The sequence below is a fragment of the Salvelinus sp. IW2-2015 genome, unplaced genomic scaffold (assembly GCF_002910315.2).
Source record: "Salvelinus sp. IW2-2015 unplaced genomic scaffold, ASM291031v2 Un_scaffold2518, whole genome shotgun sequence".
NCBI classification, from domain to species: domain Eukaryota; kingdom Metazoa; phylum Chordata; class Actinopteri; order Salmoniformes; family Salmonidae; genus Salvelinus; species Salvelinus sp. IW2-2015.
Genome location: NW_019943832.1, coordinates 58,707 through 76,081, shown reverse-complemented (window position 1 = coordinate 76,081; position 17,375 = coordinate 58,707). Strand labels below are relative to the sequence as shown.

At 41.4% G+C, this 17,375-nt stretch overlaps 1 protein-coding gene across 1 annotated transcript; it reads left to right on the top strand.

The window, feature by feature from the left end:
- The first annotated feature begins 693 nt into the window (after window positions 1-693).
- Window positions 694-2,303, top strand: LOC139025332 (stonustoxin subunit beta-like). Its single transcript, XM_070440407.1, has 2 exons — window positions 694-734; window positions 1,132-2,303. Exons 1-2 carry the CDS (start codon window positions 694-696, stop codon window positions 1,721-1,723), a joined length of 633 nt encoding a protein of 210 aa, XP_070296508.1. The 3' UTR covers window positions 1,724-2,303.
- The last annotated feature ends 15,072 nt before the right edge of the window (window positions 2,304-17,375 follow it).

Here is a 17,375-nt window from a genome sequence, read left to right as displayed (position 1 = left end):
TTAGGGATGACCAGTGAAATATACCTGCTGGAGCGCGTGCTACGGGTGGGTGTTGCTATGGTGACCAGTGAGCTGAGATAAGGCGGGGCTTTACCTAGCATAGACTTAGATGACCTGGAGCCAGTGGGTTTGGCGACGAGTATGAAGCGAGGGCCAGCCAACGAGATCATACAGGTCGCAGTGGTGGTGTATATTGGGGCTTTGGTGACAAAACGGATGGCACTGTGATAGACTACATCCAGTTTGCTGAGTAGAGTGTTGGAGGCTATTTTGTAAATTACATCGCCGAAGTCATTGATCGGTAGGATAGTCAGTTTTACGAGGGTATGTTTGGCAGCATGAGTGAAGGCGTTGTTGCGAAATAGGAGCAGATTCTAGATTTAATTTTGGATTGGAGATGCTTAATATGAGTCTGGAAGGAGAGTTTTACAGTCTAACAGAGAATTAATCTCCCAGTGTCTGGTGGAAAGCACACTGAACCAGGTTTTCCTCTAGGATTTATCTTTTCATTTAATTAATTTGTAAAAAAAAAATAAAAAAAATCAACCATTGACATTGTGTTATTGTGTATAGGCTGTTGGATTCGGCTAAACTTTGAACATTGAGATATTAAAGACATGATAGATCAGATGCATAGTATATAAAGGAGTGAGAAGTTAATGGTTCTCTGTAGAAAGAGAGAGTGGCTATGAAATGTGCTGGGTGGACTGGAGGGGGTCACAGGAGTGTGATAGGTGATACGAGAGGACATCTGTGGATTAGGGGAAGGAGGGGTTGAGGTCAGGTCAGATCCCCTTAAGGGAGTAATAAGGGTTTAGAGGGGTTACCCTCTTCCTGTGGAACCAGAAGATGTAAGGGTTGGAGAGAAGGAGGAGTGTCTAAAGTGGGGTATATATACTTGTAATGGAGGGAACATGTCTGTCTGAATACAGCTGTGTCGGCCCTTTGGGAAGAATTAAACTTGCTTAAGCTTCTCTTGCGTCCGTGAGTTATTTACCCTGAAAGAAATTTACCTAACAAGGCCATTGACAAAAAAATCTCAATTTAATCAATTTTGAATTCAGGCTGTAACAATAAAATGTGGAGCAAGTCAAGGGGTGTGAATACTTTCTGAAAGTACTGATCATTAAGTCTTAAATTAACTTTATATGAAGATTTACAATATATTGTGTCTTGGTGTCCCCCATCAGATGACTGTGATCTCACACTGGACCCAAACACAGCAAACCAACAGCTCTCTCTGTCTGAGGACAACAGAAAGGCGACACGTAGGAGAGACAAGCAGCTGTATCCCGATCACCCAGAGAGATTTGAGATCTGGAAACAGGTGCTGTGTAGAGAGGGTCTGACTGGGCACTGTTACTGGGAGGTAGAGTGGAGTGGGAGAGGGGCTTACATAGCAGTGACATATAAAGGAATCAGCAGAAAAGGAGTGGGTAATGACTGTGTGATTGGATTAAATGACAAGTCCTGGACTCTGCTCTGCTGTGAGAACCGTTACACTGCCTGGCACAATAATAACTCCAATACCATAGCCGTCCCCTCCTCCAGCTCCCACAGAGTAGGAGTGTATCTGGACTGGCCAGCCGGCACTCTGTCCTTCTACAGAGTCTCCTCTGACACACTGACCCGCCTGTACACATTCACCTCCACATTCACTGAGCCCCTCTATCCAGGGTTTAGGTTTTACTGTGACACCTCAGTGTCCCTGTGTCAGGTGTAGGGCTGACCCCATTTAGTCGACTGGTCGATTGTTTGGTCGATAGGCTGTTGGTCAGCCAAGATTTATATATATAAAAATGTTATGGCACGTGAGACAGCTGTTTGATTGACTTATCCATTGTGGATGTCGCAGGGATGGAACACCTTGTTATTTCACCTTTATTTAACCAGGTAGGCCAGTTGAGAACAGGTTCTCATTTACAAATGCGACCTGGCCAAGATAAAGCAAAGCAGTGCGACAGAAACAACAACATAGAGTTACACATAAACAAACGTACAGTCAATAACACAATAGAAAAATCTATGTACAGTGTGTGCAAATGTAGAAGAGTAGGGAGGTAAGGTAATAAATAGGCCATAGAGGCGAAATAATTACAACTTAGCATTAACACTGGAGTGATAGATGTGCAGATGATGATGTGCAAGTAGAGATACTGGGGTGCAAAAGAGCAAGAGGTTAAGTAATAATATGGGGATGAGGTAGTTGGGTGTGCTATTTACAGATTGGCTATGTACAGGTGCAGTGGTTGGTAAACTGCTCTGACAGCTGATGCTTAAAGTTAGAGAGGGAGATATAAGACTCCAGCCGCTTGCACTTGGTCCGATCCTTCTATCGACGAACGTAACAGCACCTTTGGCAGCGATTACAGCTGTGAGCTTTTCACACCTGGATTGTGCAACATTTGCCCATTTATTATTTTCAATAGTCTTCCAGCTCTGTCAAATTGGTTGTTGATCATTGCTAGACAACCATTTTCAGGTCATGCCATGATTTTCAAGTAGATTTCAGTAAAACTGGAACTCAGTCACCCAGGAACATTCACTGTCTTCTTGGTAAGCAAGTCCAGTGTAGATTTGGCCTTGTGTTTTAGGTTATTGCATCAACTTCATGTAATTGTCAATAAAAGCCTTTGACACTTATGAAATGCTTGTAATTATACTTCAGTATTCCATAGTAACATCTGACAAAAATATCTAAAGACACTGAAGCAGCAAACTTTGTGAAAATGTATATTTGTGTCATTCTCAAAACAGCCACGTCTGTAGACTTTGGCTCCCGAACTTAGGCTTGTGTGCCCGAACAGCTATAAAAAAAAAAACCTTACCGAAGTCCCCCCCCAAAAAAACAACGTTACAATGTTGTCATAATATATGCACAAACTCTTCTGAACTGTTTCGGCTGGGAAGCAGATGCTTTAATGGGACGCCTTAATGGGATTCCAAATAAAATGTCTGCCTGTGTGWTTGTGTGCGAGTGTGTACATTTACTGTCTGTTTTCCGGCTCCCCCTACAGTGTGGAACCTGGTGGAGTGGAAACAATCGAACCTTGGCCTAGAAAATGTGAGTGTTGACTGTTGTGAAGAATTAGCTTGTTATTACTCAGTCTTATTTCAAGATGATTCAAATAAATATATTGTTTCAGAGRTTGATAAGTGAGTTATGCATGTGTGGTTACACACTAATAGGACTTCACTTTGTTGTGGTTATATTTTGATGTGTGTGTGTGTTTTATATGACCATAGAGTATATGCCTTTAGAAATTATTCATACCCGTTGACTTATTCCACATTTTGTTGTGCCACAGCCTSAATTCAAAATTGATTAAAAAAATAACCTAATGACAAAGTGAAAACATGCTTTTAGAAATGTTTGAAAATTTATTGAAAATTAAATACAGAAATATTTAATTTACATAAGTATTCACACCCCTGAGTCAATACTTTGTAGAAGCACCTGTCACGCCCTGACCTTCGAGAGCCTTTTTATTTCTCTATTTGGTTAGGTCAGGGTGTGATTTGGGTGGGCATTCTAGTTTTTCTATTTCTTCGTTGGCCGGGTAGGGTTRCCAATCAGAGGCAGCTGTCTATCGTTGTCTCTGATTGGGGATCCTACTTAGGCAGCCTTTTTTCCACCTTTAGTTTGTGGGATCTTGTTTTTGTACTGTTGCTTTCCAGCCCTACAGAACTGTGCATGTCGTTTTGTATTTGTTGTTTTTTCGGTGTCATCAAAGAAAGATGTACGCCTACCAGCTCGCACTTGGATGAATATTGGCTTCTTCCGATTTATTGATAAACATTAGAAATGTTGAGGCCCATGGATTGATGAGGAAATTTTAAAAAACTGTTATGGTTGAAAGAGATGGCTAATAAGGTCTGGCTGCACATCTGAGTGGCTGACATAGTGCAATTGAGAAATTATGTACTAAACTCACAAAAAATAAAAATAAACGGTATTATGAAGCCAAGATCAATGTATAATAAAGATTGATGGGAGAACTTGAGTACTTTGAATGACATAATGGGCAAGAGACAAATTCAACTAAATTCAATTATTTTAATGATTCTCTTCATTGGCAAAATGGGCAAACTTAGGCAGGAAATGCCAAACAACAAACAGTGAGCCATCGTATTCATGCATAAAAAAACCAGAATAAAATGTAAAAAAAAACAGCATTGTAAGTTTTAATTTTGTAAAGTTAGTGTGGGAGAGGTGGATTAAAAAAAAATTAGCAATATTGTTATACTTCTAGCATTGACAACGTGTATGCAAAGCTACAGAGGAGGGTAACTGACTATATAGCCACTCCTGTCAGTCAATCTGTCCTGAGGCCTGGTGGGTAGCCAAAGTCATTCTACCAAGAATGGTAAAGCGGCCTTTAACTGGTTCTAACAGCCGACCTATCAGCTTGCTGCCAGCTCTTAGCAAACTGTTGGGAAAAAATTGTGTTTGACCAAATACAAATACAATAAATGTGTTGTTTTGTCACACAACACAATGCCACAGATATCTCAAGTTTTAAGGGAGCGTGGAATTGGCATTTTGAATGCAGGAATGTTCACCAGAGCTTGCTGCCAAATAATTGAATGTTAATTTCTCTACCATAGCCACCTACAATGTCGTTTAGAGAATTTGGCAGTATGTCCAACTGGCCTCACAACAGCAGACCACGTGTAACCACGCCAGCCAGGACCTCTACATCCTGCTGAAGAGTATTTCTGACTGTAATTAAGCCCTTTTTGTGGGGAAAACAGATTTTGATTGGCTGGGCCTGGCTCCCTGAATTTATTTAAATCGACTGATTTCCTTATGTGAACAGTAACACAGTAAAATCTTTGAAAATTGTTGCCGTTTATATTTTTGTTCAGTATAAATTGTTGTCTTTTGTCTGTAATGTTTTTTTGTTTATGTTCAGATCCCAGTAAGGCTATCGCCATTGGCGTCAGCTAAGAGCCAATTTATCCTTGATCTGAAAATGTGGTCGGAGACTCCATATAGAGAGTCTGATGCAATTGTGGAGCCTCCGGAGGCTCGCCGAGGCCAAATTGAGCTCCGTAACCGCATCGCTATGCGCCTCCAAATTTTGTAACAATGCGGAGGGCTCCGTATAGCTCTGCATTGACATGATTGGTTGACGGTAGGTGGGGGCGGGAGGTCCTGTATAACAAGCTCACTTCCGTGACAACTCCCTTCACACAAGCTCTGCGCTGCTCTCGAAACCCAAGAAGTATGAATGCCCTGACTTTTGCACAGGCCGTTCACTGTAAATGTTGCACGGCCAATGCAGACATCGGATTGACCGTGGCATCGCCTTTAAAGGCTCATCTTGCTTCAGTTCAGCTGGCAGCTAACCAAAGTTTGCTAGGCGAACCAACAGTGGCAATAGTACTGTTTGTCCATTTTGAGACTCCGTAGCCTCAAAGTAGTCAGAATGAACTAAAATAACTAATCTGCCATAATTTTTACGTTTTTGCAGAGGAGATCTTAGTCGCGCAGTTTTACATCTAACTACATGTTTGGTGCAGTATTCTCCAATGAAGAGATGTCAAAAAGACTTTATTGAAGAATCCTACAGTTGACCAAAGGGGAGTACAGTCGTGGCCAAAAGTTTTGAGAATGACACAAATTTAAATTTTCACAAAGTCTGCTGCCTCCAGTTTGTATGATGGCAATTTGCATATACTCCAGAATGTTATGAAGAGTGATCAGATTAATTGCAAAGTCCCTCTTTGCCTTGCAGATGAACTGAATCCCCCCAAAAATATTTCCACTGGCATTTCAGCCCTGCCACAAAAGGAGGCTTAGGGCGCCCAAGAAAGTCCAGCAAGCGCCAGGACCATCTCCGAAAGTTGATTCAGCTGCGGGATCGGGGCACCACCAGTACAGAGCTTGCCTCAGGAATGGCAGCAGGCAGGTGTGAGTGCATTTGCACGCACAGTGAGGTGAAGACTTTTGGAGGATGGCCTGGTGTCAAGAAGGGCAACAAGAAGCCACTTCTCTCCAGGAAAAACATCAGGGACAGACTGATATTCTGCAAAAAGGTAAAGGGATTGGATGCTGTGGACTGGGGTAAAGCCATTTTCTCTGATGAATCCCCTTTCCGATTGTTTGGGGCATCCGGAAAAAAGCTTGTCCGGAGAAGACAAGGTGAGCGCTACCATCAGTCCTGTGTCATGCCAACAGTAAAGCACCCTGAGACCATTCATGTGTGGGGTTGCTTCTCACCAAGGGAGCTCACTCACTCACAATTTTGCCTAAGAACACAGCCATGAATAAAGAATGGTACCAACACATCCTCCGGGAGCAACTTCTCCCAACCATCCAGGAACAGGTTGGTGACGAACAATGCCTTTTCCAGCATGATGGAGCACCTTGCCATAAGGCAAAAGTGATAACTAAGTGGCTCGGGGAACAAAACATCGATATTTTGGGTCCATGGCCAGGAAACTCCCCAGACCTTAATCCCATTGAGAACTTGTGGTCAATCCTCAAGAGGCGGGTGGACAAACAAAAAAACTAAAATCTGACAAACTCCAAGCATTGATTATGCAAGAATGGGCTGCCATCAGTCAGGATGTGGCCCAGAAGTTAATTGACAGCATGCCAGGGCGGATTGCAGAGGTCTTGAAAAAGAAGGGTCAACACTGCAAATATTGACTCTTTGCCCCAGATCTGTGCCTCGAGACAATCCTGTCTCGGAGCTATACAGACAATTCCTTCTACCTCATGGCTTGGTTTTTGGCTCTGACATGCACTGTCAACTGTGGGACCTTATATAGACAGGTGTGTGCCTTTCCAAACCATGTCCAATCAATTGAATTTACCACAGGTGGACTCCAATCAAGTTGTAGAAACATCTCAAGGATGATCAATGGAAACAGGATGCACCTGAGCTCAATTTCGAGTCTCAAAGCAAAGAGTTTGAATAATTATGTAAATAATATTATTTCTGTTTTATATTTTTTTATATATTTGCAAGAATTTTAAAACCCTATTTTTGTTTTGTCATTATGGAGTATTGTGTGTAGATTGAGGATTTTTATTAATTTAATCAATTTTAGAAAAAGGCTGTAACGTAATAATATTTGGAAAAAGTCAAGGGGTCTGAATACTTTCTGAATGCATGTATATGGCAAAAACCAAAGTTTGATAACATGACGATTCCAACTCTCCCGTAGCCTGACTCTATACCTTTGGGATACTGTTCTGCTGGGGTCCACAAAAATGAAGGCTCTATACTTATTCCCAAACTTTCCCCTCAGGCTGCCGGTTTTACATGTGTTCGGACGCGATGTCATCCTCACTTCGCCTCTGTTTTCCCAGACAAACCCTCCCCCCTCCTGAGTCTAGGATGTACAATGAATCTCTGTGGCTAGGCAGGTGGTGCTATCGTCCCAGCCAGAGTCCAGGGCCTTTGGTGCTCCTCCACACATGTCCATCTCTTCTTATCAGTAGGGAGTATACATTATTGCACCTTGTCTCAGTCCATTGTTAATTACCCGGACTCATAAACAGAGCTATTTGAGAATAAGCAACCCATTCCTACTCAAGTGAATATCATGATGCAAAACGTAGAGAGAATACAATAATATAAAACAGTGAAGCGATAAGACAGTGTTGTAGGGCAATAGTTCACAATCTATAGTATTAGCTCTGTCATATGACTCCTATCTCACCCTTAGGGAGATCATTCCATCTAACCCATAARYCGTTCATCACTACTGCAAGGCCAATTATATAGTTATAAACATACTAAAACTTGCTCAAGTCAATTAGTCAGTTTCCAACAGTCCCTCATCTGGAACAATGATCACTCACATGTTCCACGCCACCTAGAATACATTATGACTTGGAACAGGGGAGAGAATACATGTTTAATCATTTCACACCACCTTTGATGAGAAGGAGATTGGGGCAAAGACCGTCCATCCGATCTGTTCTATGTCAATGGGACGCTAGATCTTCGCTGGGCTCCATGAACATTTGTTCCCTGTTGGATATCCCTCTCACTTCTACCCAGTCTTCCCCGTACATCAAAGACAGCTCACTAGCACCCTCTCCTTCATCCTCATCCTCAGGTGTCAAAACAAGACTCAGACTACGATCCTTGTAAGTAATTAATTGGACCGTATCGTCCAGAAAGCCATATGTATTAATGCGCTTTAACATTAGGATTCTGATGGCATCTTAAAACAAAGCCCATAGTATCGATGTTCCAATAATGGTTAGCCCAAGCTACAATCTAGTGGGTTTTCTGATAACCTCCCTCTCAGAGGTCAGGAAAAGATCACGTTTCCTCGGAAGAACCCTCCCTAGACTCACTGGGTTCTTACAAATATTTTATTAGTTTTAGAAACCACCTGCAGGATGAGCAGTGCAACCCCCCTCACTTTGTGCTCACATTTTAAGAGCAGTGCTCTGTCTCTCCTTCTTGCCTTTCCGAATCATTAGAACTGTTGATAAATTATCCAAACCAAATTTAGAATGATAAACTCAACATGAAGAACTAAGGACTATCACTCAAATTTAAGACCCTCAACTTAGTACACACCGACACTGTCAGAATGTACATTTACAGACGGGGGGGAAATATATACAGTACCAGTCAAAAGTTTGTACAAATATACTCATTCCAGGGTTATTCTTTATTTTTTACTATTTTCTACATTGAAATAACACATATGGAATCATGTAGTAATAAAAAAACAAATCAAAATATATTTAGGGTGCAAAGCTGTCATCAAGGCAAAGGGTGGCTACTTTGAAGAATCTCAAATATAAAATATATTTTGATTTGTTTAACACTTTTTTGATTACTACATGATTCCATATGTGTTATTTCATAGTTTTGATGTCTTCGCTATTATTCTGTAAAAATAAGCTAATAAGCTATTCTTCCAAGCTAGAATCTAACAAAACAGACGGGTGTACTTTCTTGGGACCTGAAAATTGACTGGTTTTCATCAAGCTGTCCACAATTTTTTTTTATTTAACCAGGCAAGTCAGTAAAGAACAAATTCTTATTTACAATGACGGCCTAGGAACTGCCTTGTTCAGGGGCAGAAAAACAGATTTTTACCTTGTCAGCTCAGGATTCGATCTAGCAACCTTTCGGTTACTGGCCCAACGCTCTAACCACTAGGATACCTGCCGCTCATGAGGAAGTTTTTCACTGTAACCAGTGCCTGTAGTCTGGTTCTGGCTATTAATCAACCTACCGTGGTGTTTACAAACGCTACAGAAACTATATCATTCACATGTATTGATCACATTTTTACTAATACTGTAGATCTTTGTTATAAAGCTGTATCCATACCCATTGGATGCAGTGATCACAGTGGCTATATCCAGGAAAGCCAAGATTCCAACAGCTGGGCCTAAAATAGTTTAAGAGATCATACAAAAGAGTTACCTGTGACTCTTATGTGGATGATGTTAAACATATTTGTGGGTCTGATGTGAATAATAAGGAGCATCCAGACATATGCATATATTATAACTGGGACTGAGAGCAGGCCGTTACTCTGGCACTTTCAATCCAAGCCGTACTCAATACTGCCCTCACCATAAAAGTTCAAAACTATATTAAAACTATTAAAAAAAGTTGTTGCTGGGGCCTCTCTAGTGTTCACGGCATCACTACAGATCCTGCGTTCGAATCCCAGCCTGTGTCCAGCGCCGCACCTTAGAGACCATGAGTTGCGCACAATTGCCCAGTAACCCCACAATGTCATCCGGTTAGGGAGGTTTCGGCCGCTCGATGGTCCTTGTCCCATGCGCTCTAGCGGACTCTTGTGCGGGCTGGGCCAATGCATCTGACACTCGCCAGTCACGGTGTTTCCTCCGACACATTGTCGTGCTGGCTTCCAGTTTAAGCGGCAGTTTGTCAAACGCCAGGTGCTGCGTTGCCAGGTCGTGTTTCGGAGGACGCACGCTCTCAACCTTCGCCTCTCCCGAGTCCGTATCGGAGCACAAGGACAAGACTGAACTACCAATTGAATACCACGAAATGGAAGAAAAAAAAATGGTGTAAAAAATTAAATTACAATAACAAAAAAAAAGAAGACTAATTTTAAAATGAAATAAAATTGCCGCATCAACCGGTATCACGATTTTTAAGATATGACCCAAATGTCAACACAAATGTTCAAGAAACTAATACAACTTATTCCGTAGTTAACAGGCAATGCAAAACAACAGCAAGCACAGGCGTCAATAGATCCAGAGAGTCTTATAAAGTACAGGACGCGCAGTCACAGGAGAATTCAGTCAGGGCAGAGGTCCTGGATAATCCGGATTGACAGCTCAGAGAATTTAGATCGTGCGGGGAAAATGTACAGTGTGATGGCATACAACAGGTTCAGGTCAGGCAGAATGGTGCGACAATCACTGGGGACATCACAAAACGTATAGTGACATTGACCATCGACAGCCGGCACAAAGAGCTGTCTAGGTTCTGACGAAACAAAAAAACTGGCAACAACAGCAGAACACAGGATAAAAACACAGGGCATAATGAGCACTGGCACAACAAGCACAGACGACAGGTGAAACCAGATCAGACGTGTACCAAACCCAATTGTATGAATGTGTACACATTACGTGCCACTAAGTAAACGGTGTTAAGGAATAAGCTAAACGCTAGCCGGATCCATTAATAACTTGTCTTCCTTCCCTATGTATTTACTCTGCGTTGACCAGACATTCAGTCCGACTGTGAACCACTGCTCAACAACAACATCCTCGTTCCTAAGTGTTCGTACCACCCTCTCAGTTCATAACGAGCCTCCTCATCACCTGAGACCGATCTGATTCTGAAAGACATATGACCTGAAGGATTCAAGAGTGAAGCTCCTCATCTGCTGGACTGGGAATCCCCACTGTCAACTGAGACCTAGGTCAGTGTTTTACTGAATCCAGCAGAGTATAAATGTTCATACATCATGTGTTGCTAATTATAATAATGGCCCTAATGAGAATGACTTTTATTTAAACTCACAGCTTAAAAGCTAGTTCATCTGGATGTTTGAGCTATACTGACGTTGTGTACTCTAATAAACCTAGGAGTCAACCTGACTTGTGTGCTCTAATTAAAACTGGATCTATACCTTGACGTTGTGTTATCTAATTAAACCTGGAGTCTATACACTGACGTTTGTTCTCTAATTAAACTGGAGATACTTAAATGAGCGAAATGACATTAGTGCCTAAGCGTTACATTAAAACCTGGAGTCTATACCTGACATATGTGAGCTCCTAATCAACACTGGATACTAGTTGTGTTGCCCAAGTAATTACAACCATTCAAGAGTCCTTATAGCCTGACATTGTTGTTGCTCTAATTTAACACCTGAATGATCCACAGTTAAATTGTGTTGAACGTTAATATATAAAACCTGGCCATGTCATATATCTTGATAATGTGTGTTGCTATTACCTACATACCTTGTATCCTTAACCAATGGTACTCTAATTAAACCTGGTCATTCGCATAGTCTGATTGTGTTGCTTCTAATACACCTTGAGTACGTTTCTGTGCTTAAGAAATTCTAAACCTAAGTCATATATACCTGACTTTGTTGCTAACTAAAACCTAGTCTATACCTGATCCCTTCTAAATCTAATTAAACCTGAGCCCTCCATATAACTATGTTGTAGTAGAACTCCTAACTAACACCTGTAGCTAAGAATACCTATTGTGTTGCCTAAAAGAAACACAACCTAGGAAGTTCTAACCTATGTGTTCTCTAACTAAACCTGAGTCTATACCTGATGTGTTTCTCTAAACTGAAACCTGGGGCCCAGGAGTCTATACTCTAACATTATTAAGCTCTAATTAAATCTGGATGTCAATTATCACCTGATGTTGAGCTCTAATTAAAACTTGATCTATACCTGATGTTGTGAGCTCTAATTCCAAACTTTGAGTCACTTCCTAATAATTTATCTCTACCGATGTGTGTAGCTCTAATTACAACCTGGAGTCGATACCTATGTTGTGTTCGCTTCTAATTAGATACCTGAGTCTATAACCTGACGTGTGTTTGCTCTATTAAACTGATGATACCTGACATTGTGTTGCTCTAATTAACCTGATCAACACCTACATTGTGTACCTAATTAAACCTGAGTCATACACCTAAACATGGCCTCTCTAACTATAAACTCATGGATGTCTATACTCTACAAATTTTGTACTCTAATAACATAAAGACGCATGAGAAGAAGTCTTTAAAACCAATCATATATCTTCCAACAAATAATAATTCAAACTGATTAAATAAAGTTGTATGGCACACATCACGAGATTTCATCATGACACTAATCGAAGACAGTGCTTTAGCAAGCGAACTAACGTAACATAATACAACCTGTCTGTCTATTCTGGTATTTACTCTCTGCAGACTCAAGCTGAAACTTCCAACTCACTAACGTAGCATGCCTGGAAGTGTGTATGTCCCATGGCTCTCAGTTCAATATCCCTCACACTAACTTGAGAAGAAGCTGATCTGAATTAAACAATGAACACTGAAACAAGGAGTAAGCTCCTCTCTCTAGCAGTGAGCTCCCGGAAATATTCCCCACTTGTCAACTGGAGACTCTGATCATATTGTCCTGTGAGTTAAAGTACGAAAGCAAGTGATAACCTTTATTAATCCAATATGTAATGGTTATAATATATTAAACTGAATTTACTTCTTACAATTTACAGAACCACTGCACCCTAGCTTGGAACACCAACTTCGACAGACACATCCTGTCGAAATTTTGGCAGTTCTCAGCTCAAACCTACAAATTCACTACCTGAAGAGCTTGATCTAGAGATGAGAACAATGAACCTGTAAGGAATACATAAGAGATGAAGCTCCTTCTCTGTGGACTGGGATAGAATCCCACATCTTGTGTGCACACTGGATACCTCTGAGGTTCACTTAAAGTTATACCTGCCTACCAGGGCACTTTAAATGAGGGTCGAACAACGTTGAATAACTGATCTACCACGAATCCCACATGCTGTTTAGAAGTTGTGTAAATTCCTGACTATTATAGCGCACTCCCTTCTCCTGACGACAACCCAAAGCTGCCCTTTCTTTCACTATCAAAAAATCCAAGCAACGTCTGGAATCATGTTGCAAACTCTGCAGGTTCTCCTCGTGAGTCAAGAGGAAGCTTTATTCTCTGTCTCAGCTCTGAGTCAAAACCCCTCACCACCTGAAGAACTGCGACCTGATACACAAACGCCAGGAAGACTCAGAGTCAAGAGCTCTCTCTAAGCTGCGACGCAAATCCACACTGGAGACTGGAGAAACTCAAGTATGTAGAGGTTTTTTAATCTGTGAAGTCACGATTGACATAACGTAGATAAAGCTTGAGACCAGCGAGTGTGAGAGACAGTACTGTTGAGCAGAGAGTCCACCTGAGGAGGACAATACTGATCAGAGTAGACCACCTGACTGGATACAGTACTGTGAATCAGAGTAGAACCGACCATCGGCTGAGTTGGAGGGACAGTACTGGTAGAACTCACCGCGAGGAATGACAGAATACTGAGATCAGAGTTAGACCACCTTAGAATGAGCGACAGAATACTGTATTATCAAGAGTAACCACCTGATGAAGGTACACAGCACTTGTGATCAGATAGACAACCTGACGTGGAGATCACAGGTACTGTGTGAATCAGAGTAGACTCACTGCATGGCTGACCAATACCTAAGAAATTGAATCAGAGAACGCCACCTAATGGAAAGGACATTAACTGTTAATCAGAAAGTAGAGCCAACTCCTGAGTGGTAGGCGACAGTACTGGTGTAAAGATCCAGATCTGTAGACTAAAACACAAGTGATGGAAGACAGTAACTGGTAAAAATCAGAGTAACCACCTGAGTGCCCTAGAAGACATGTATCTGAGTAATCAATAGGATAGACCAACCATATGGACTGAGAGACTAGAACCTGTAAATTCAGAAGTAGACTCACCAAATGTAGTGAGGAGACAGTTATCTTGTGAATCAGAGTAGACTCACCTAAGTATGAGACAGTGCTGTTAGACCTACCTGAAAGAGAATGCTGGCATCTCCTATGTGACTGTCCTAGTAATCAGAGGAGACCACCCTAGTGAGGACAGGTACTGTTAATCAGATAACCACCTGATGGAGGACAGTACTGAGAAACTGAGTCTAGATGTGAACCATACTCTGATGAAGTAGGCGACACTAGGCTGCGAAGACATAGACCTCCTGAGGAGGACATGTTTCTGGTATAAGACTACTTCTGACCGTGTGAGAGGGACAGTACTGTTTATTCAAAAAGTAAGTGTCATATAAATATGAAAACTTAAATCATCGCAGTAACTTTGTATAAAACTAAGAGTAATATGGCTAGGACGGTGCTCAGAATCTGGTAACCACCACACCAAAACCAACACACACACCACAACCTGAGAAACAACCTCATTATATACTTACATCATCTATTTACTTCAATTTCATTTAGAATTACACGTCACATTTAAGACTGCCCATTAAATTCAAATAATTAAACATTTAAAATATTCCAAATGCCTGTTTCGCAGAATCATTTTTATGAACTTTTATGTCCGCTTGTTTCATGTTCAGTCTTTTTGTCTCGTTCGCTCCTTCTCTTGCGTCACCTTCCCATTTTACACCAGAGATCTGTATTAATGGGTATAACCAGAAATGTTTCGCTAAAGCTGAAATAGAGTATTGATGTAAACTGTTTATGAACAAAACCAAAGTAAAAACTCAAAATAGGACGTCTAGAAAAAGATCAAAACCAAGTGTTATTCCACCCACGGTCAAACAAACGCAAAAGAGCAAAAGTTCATGCGATTACATCAACTCATATATTTATAATCCCCTACTAAACGATCAACTCCTATGTTGACGAAACATCTAGACATCCAATTACATGCAACATCTGTTGCTTAAAGGCAGAACTTATATGTGTATAGCCTTTCACTGTTAGTCACGGCCCTGTCTGATCTTAGAACCTTGTGGAGTGAAGTTTAGCATGTGAGAATAGGACTGTATAGAGGAGGTGTCTATGTGGTGCCTCACTTGCACTCTCCTCTCTAATAGCTTACATCTACTCTATCTAATTACATTTTCTAGCTGATCCATGCCTCCGAGCAATTGAAGTATTTACTCATCTCCTTCACCTAATGTCCCTTCCAACCGCTGGTCTCGCCGTTATCCTGGAACTGAAAGATATGTTTGCCTCACCCTTCCTTAGAAACAGATAATTTCCAATTGGAACTGCATGAACTGTGCGCGATTGTACCACTCTATATACCATTACATCATTCACCATCCATCAAGAGTTCCTTCTTGTGAGATCACTCCTTTCATCTCTACGACAACACTATCAATAATATTCCATATTCGCTCTTTGAGATTATTACTAGTGACCAAATATTAATGTTCTAGGTAATTTCTAGTTGGATCCATCAGACTATCACCTTGATGATAGAGAATATACCATAAGTTTTGAATGCTATGAAAGTCCAACAGTACGCTCCTTTCTTTGTTTGAATAGAGTAACTCCATACTTGTTATATCGGCCAAGTGAACTGTCATTTATATCAAACGTGTGTGAAAATGAGCGAGTAGAGATGAAGAGAGAGAAATGAAACATGATTAAAATATTCTCAAGTTCATTTGTAGTGTCTTACACCTCGAACTCCCTATTGTCGCTCCTCTAGGCTCTGAATCTTCTTCCATGCGCGGGGAGTGTCTCTATTTAAAAATCTGTTGCCACAATTGTTCTATCCTGATAATCATGCACATACACACTCTCTTGGCCATGCGTCCAGCCTCCACCCTTTATTACTGCCATTACCCCTCCTATCCTGTAACCAACTAATAATATTGACATAATCATTCGCTGTACCGCTTATTCACTTTCTCTTTCTCTCTAACCGGTTTCGCTTGTATGATGTAAGCATAAGTACCCAAATACTCTTGTAAAAGACTACAAAATAAGAATAACTACCAATAGCACCAAGTTCATACACTGTGCCTTCAATTCTATTGCCATACCATCATACAGCATGCCGTGCGAGTGTACAGTATATATTAATTCAGAATCCCCGACTAGTTCGGTATCATATCACCCTGAATGGAATCAATGAGAAATCACTCGTAATGCCATTTACTTATAGAAGACCGACTATGCCGTTAGTTATAGCTTTGGAAATAAAATAGTTCTTTTCTATTTGAATACAATTCTAACATTAGCTACAAGAGTGAGCGCCCATATAGTAATAGAACATAAGCACCACCCTGAAGAACACATCTTCATATTGTATGTTTTGCAGTTTTATGACCGAAATACATATAACTCGACATATATCGAGACCTGCCATAAGCAGTTGCATACCATTACCTTCAGTAACCTAAGTTGAACGCACCGTATTTAGCATGCTAAAAACAAGACACGTAACGCAGTCTCCATTAAGAAAGGTAGGTGACAAGGCGTAAGCAAGCTTAATAGACAAGACTAGAACGCTTGATATATCCAATTTGGAGGAATGTGGTTTACTACCCATAATCTTCACTTAATGAACAGATGCTCGAGAACGCGAATATGCTCTGGTACGTAGTGATTCGGCCATTGGAGCCCTGTTCGTCCAATTATTCAAATGAGTTCTCAATTCTGTACAGCGGTCTCCTAATGAACCAGCAAGGAGAGCAAGTATTGCGATCAGGTGTGAAGCGAAGAGTAACCGGGGCTTCTGCGCCGACTTCTAATAAATTACAGTCCTCACCGCATACTGATTGCTACTTAAGCCTACGTGTTCGCGCATGTTAACTTGGCTGTTGCTTAGGCTGGAATGGGCCTTTATGGAAGTGAACCGTCACCAGTCTGAGTCCAGGAGGCGAACTCTGGAGCAGTCTTCGTCAAGATCTCTCTTACGTTCTCCTGTCATCTTTCCCTCAATCCTGGACTGTCTCCGCAAGAAAAGACATCCCCACAGCATTATGCCTGCCACCACCTGCTTTCACGTAGGAAATGCCATACCAGGTTCACTATCCAGACGTGACCTGCCCCACCATCTCACTAAGATGCGTGCCAGGTTTCCTCCAGACATGAATGCCCACCGAAACCAGTGCGTATGCGACCGTAGAGATTAGTGCCAGTCCTCCAGACGTGACGCTTGGCTGTTCAGCAAAATGATCTCAAAGAATTACTTCCTGAGGTAATCATCAACATGGAAAGCTCATTTAAGAGATCATTCCACTCTCGTCCACTGTAATTGAGTGTTGGAGTATCCGTTCAGAGATGCGTAATTGCAGAGCGATGACTGTCTTGTTGGCGTTACTCCTTCCCCAAGTCGTGTGCTTCAAGACAA